Raw genomic sequence first — 3,421 nt, forward strand, 5'->3', positions numbered from 1 at the left:
TTCCTCCTCTTCTGAGCTATCACCATCTCCATTTTCTTCAGATGAGTCACTGTTCTAAAAAAAGTACACGTGAATTCATACACATGTGATTATATATGTAGATTTACATGTATTTGTTTAGAACAGTTCTCATGAAATGTGAAAAAGATAGGAGGAGATTGGGGACAAATAAAATGAGGTTAGAGAGGAAAAGGTATTTTACAATGATCAAGATGTGTATGAGATATTCCATTTTTACCCTCAAAGCAGAGACAACCTGTTAAAAACACTTTGTACGTAAAAACTAGAGCAATGAATCACAAAATTGCTTAGCTCTAAGAGACCAAGAGGATTATCTGGTCCAATTTCTTTTTTTTTACAAAGAAGGAATCTGAAGCCCAGAATGGTCGTGACATCAACCAGTTCAAGGCAAATCTTGGACTAGGTGTAGATCACATTATTTTCTTTATAAATAAATAAATTATGAATAAAGTGATGATTAGGTTTATTATGCTAGTAAAATGATTCTCTTAAGTAATTCATTTTCCTGGTGAGTTTAAATTAGAATTTGACTTGAAATTAAATTTGCATATAATTTTTATTATCTTTCTATATAAAACTAATATCTAAAATTGTAATATGTATTAGTATACAGGGATGGGCAAAAGTAGGTTTATAGTTGCAATATAAAAATAATATAATAATAAATAAATAATAATATAAAAATAATCTCTCTTTCATACTCACAGCTGTAAACCTATTTTGGCCACCCTGTATATTGAAAGTTATGTAAGAGAAAAATTAATTCATTTACAAGATTTTAGAGTACCATCCCTCTACAGAGCTCAATATTGAATGAGAATAAATTGAACCAAGGAACCTGATATACAAATATAATTATAAATTAATGAGCTTTGCTACTTTTTAAAGGAAAATGCAAATCTAAACTTTTGCTTTCAGAGCCTTAAAGACAGTTGAGGAGATTCTTCATCTTTCTCCCAGTTTTAATCTAATTGAAGTTTCCTTCTTTCTGTGCCATAACTTTTAATGGCAGCAGGTATATAAATGGATACCCAACTTAAGATTCTGTCATTTTCTACTTTGCAAACGTTAATCTGGATTCTGACTCAGTTAAACTTCATGGGCCTTAGACAATATAGCTGCAGAAGAACCTCCAGGTATAGAAATTGGATTTTAGGAAACAGTCCGGATCCAATCCTACTCAGGGCCATCCTACCTGGCTTATTCCTCAGGTGGCCACACCTTCCACCCAAGGAAAGGGAATGCTTGTCCCCTTGAGCCAAGAATAACCTTGGGTGGAAAAGAGAATACTTAGACCTGCTCTTCCACTGCCATGACCTCAATGGTTGTTCTTTTCCCAGCCCAGAGAGTAAATAAAGAAAGATATTATATTTGAACTACTTTTATTTGTTAGTTAAATTATATAGAGAGGACAGCATATTTTGCTTCAGTGGGAGTGTTTCATCATTTTCCAAACTTTCTCATGTCTAGCTTTATTCCTAGCCCAAACACATCCTCTTCAATTAATATCTACAGTGAGAACAATTGTAAAACTGAATGTAATGCCTTGAAGCCTGGGCTTTTCCTTCATTTCCTATCTTTCATTTATTCCTATTATAATTTGTCGCTAAATCCTATGGACTTTCCAAAAGTATATATATATATATTTTAACCATTACTCCTTCTAACTTCTGTCACTCCACCTATTCAATTCCCAAGTATACATTCCAGGCATTGTACTGAGAATGAGGATCATAACAAGAGATGAGGTTGGAAATATGGACAGTTTCTCTGTATTGAGCACTGGGATAGCTGAGATGAGTTCAATATCCTATATAATAAAAGCCTAATATGCTGTGTCTAGTTATCCAGTCATCCATTCAACCAATCAAAACATAATATGCTAATGCTATGCTAAGGCCGCTCAACCACTCACTATGATGTTCACTGACCACCAAGGGGCAGACTCTCTAACTGGTAGGTTAGCTTGCTGCTGGGGTCTGGCCAATCAGGACTGAGCAAAACAGGCCAGACATGCCATGGAGCCCTCCTGCAATCCCTCCCCAGTTGGCCAACCTCCCACATCCCTTCCTGACCCCAGCCGTGCACCAGTGGGGTCCCTCGGCCTAGCCTGTGTCCTCTCGAAATCTGGGACCCCTCAGGGGATGTCAGAAAGCTGATTTCAGCCCAATCCCGCATGCCAGGCCGAGGGACCCCACTGGTACACAAATTCATGCACCAGGCCTCTAGTGCGAAGTGAGACGGGCAGAACACTCCCTGGAGCCCTCCTGCAGTCCCTCCCCAGCTGGCCAACCCCCCAAGTCCCTCCCCAGCCCTGATTATATTCCCGTGGGGTTCCTCGGCCTGGGCTGTGACCTCTCGCAATCTGGGACCCTTCAGGGGCCCCGTGTCCCTCCCTGGCCCTGATTATACTCCCGTGGGGTCCCTCGGCCTGGGCTGTGACCTCTCGCAATCCGGGACCCCTCAGGGGATGTCGGAGAGCCAATTTTGGCCTGATCTTGCTCAACGCAGGAGCTGCCCTCTGGTGGTCAGTGTGCTCCCACAGGGGGGGTGCTGCTAAGCCAGAAGCCGGGCTCATGGCTGGTGACTGCAGCAGCAGTGGCAGGAGCCTCTCCTGCCTCTGCGGCAGAGCTAAGGATGTCCAACTGTCAGTCGGACATCCCCTGAGGGCTCCTGGACTGTGAGAGGGTGCAGGCCTAGCTGAGGGACCCCTTGCCCCGAGTGCACAAATTTCGTGCACTGAGCCCCTAATGAGAAATATAAGATAATGTTCTTGCCCTCAAAGAGTTCACATACTAATCAATTATCAATTGAATCATAAAAATCATAAAAAAGCAATTTCTTCAATTAAAAATGCTTAAGATGTGACCTTATTTATACTTTCATGTCTATAGCACACCAATAGGTAAGTTATGGTAGACTGTTAATAGCTTTGCAATCACTATAGCATGTTTCATACAAGTTGGTATTTTAGAAATAATTATATATAAGTAGATTTGTTCAAATAAAACACAAATTTCAAAGTCAATACAGCTAAATCCATTGTGGAGTGACAATCTGAGCAATAAGTAATAGACTTAAGAGAATAAATAATAAAGAGCAATGAAAAATATACAAGTAGACATAAGAAAAAAGTCTTGAAAGTCAAACTGCAAAATAGAAAAGTATATCATAAATACTATGTAAGAGTGTTAAATGGGGAGATATATTTTATTGGATTCTTTTTTTAAAAAAACACCTATCTTACTTTCATATTCTTAATTAGTTGAGATGGACCAATTTGCAGATAATTTGTGGAAATTTTGTATATTAACGATATACTTAGAGTCTGTCAGTGGAAAATAAAACTTTCCCTAATATCATTTCAGTATAAATATTTTAATTGGAACACAAATATAAA

The 3,421-nt window shown here is 38.9% G+C and overlaps 1 protein-coding gene across 1 annotated transcript in view; it reads right to left on the minus strand.

Moving 5' to 3' along the window:
- Positions 1–3,421, minus strand: part of IBSP (integrin binding sialoprotein) — a 16,648-nt gene that overhangs the window by 9,429 nt on the left and 3,798 nt on the right. The window contains exon 5 of the mRNA XM_006760060.2: positions 1–54. Within this exon, the coding sequence (XP_006760123.1) occupies positions 1–54 (54 nt within the window). The remainder of the gene's footprint in view (positions 55–3,421) is intronic.

This window comes from Myotis davidii, unplaced genomic scaffold (genome assembly GCF_000327345.1).
Source record: "Myotis davidii unplaced genomic scaffold, ASM32734v1 scaffold356, whole genome shotgun sequence".
Classification (NCBI taxonomy): Eukaryota; Metazoa; Chordata; class Mammalia; order Chiroptera; family Vespertilionidae; genus Myotis; species Myotis davidii.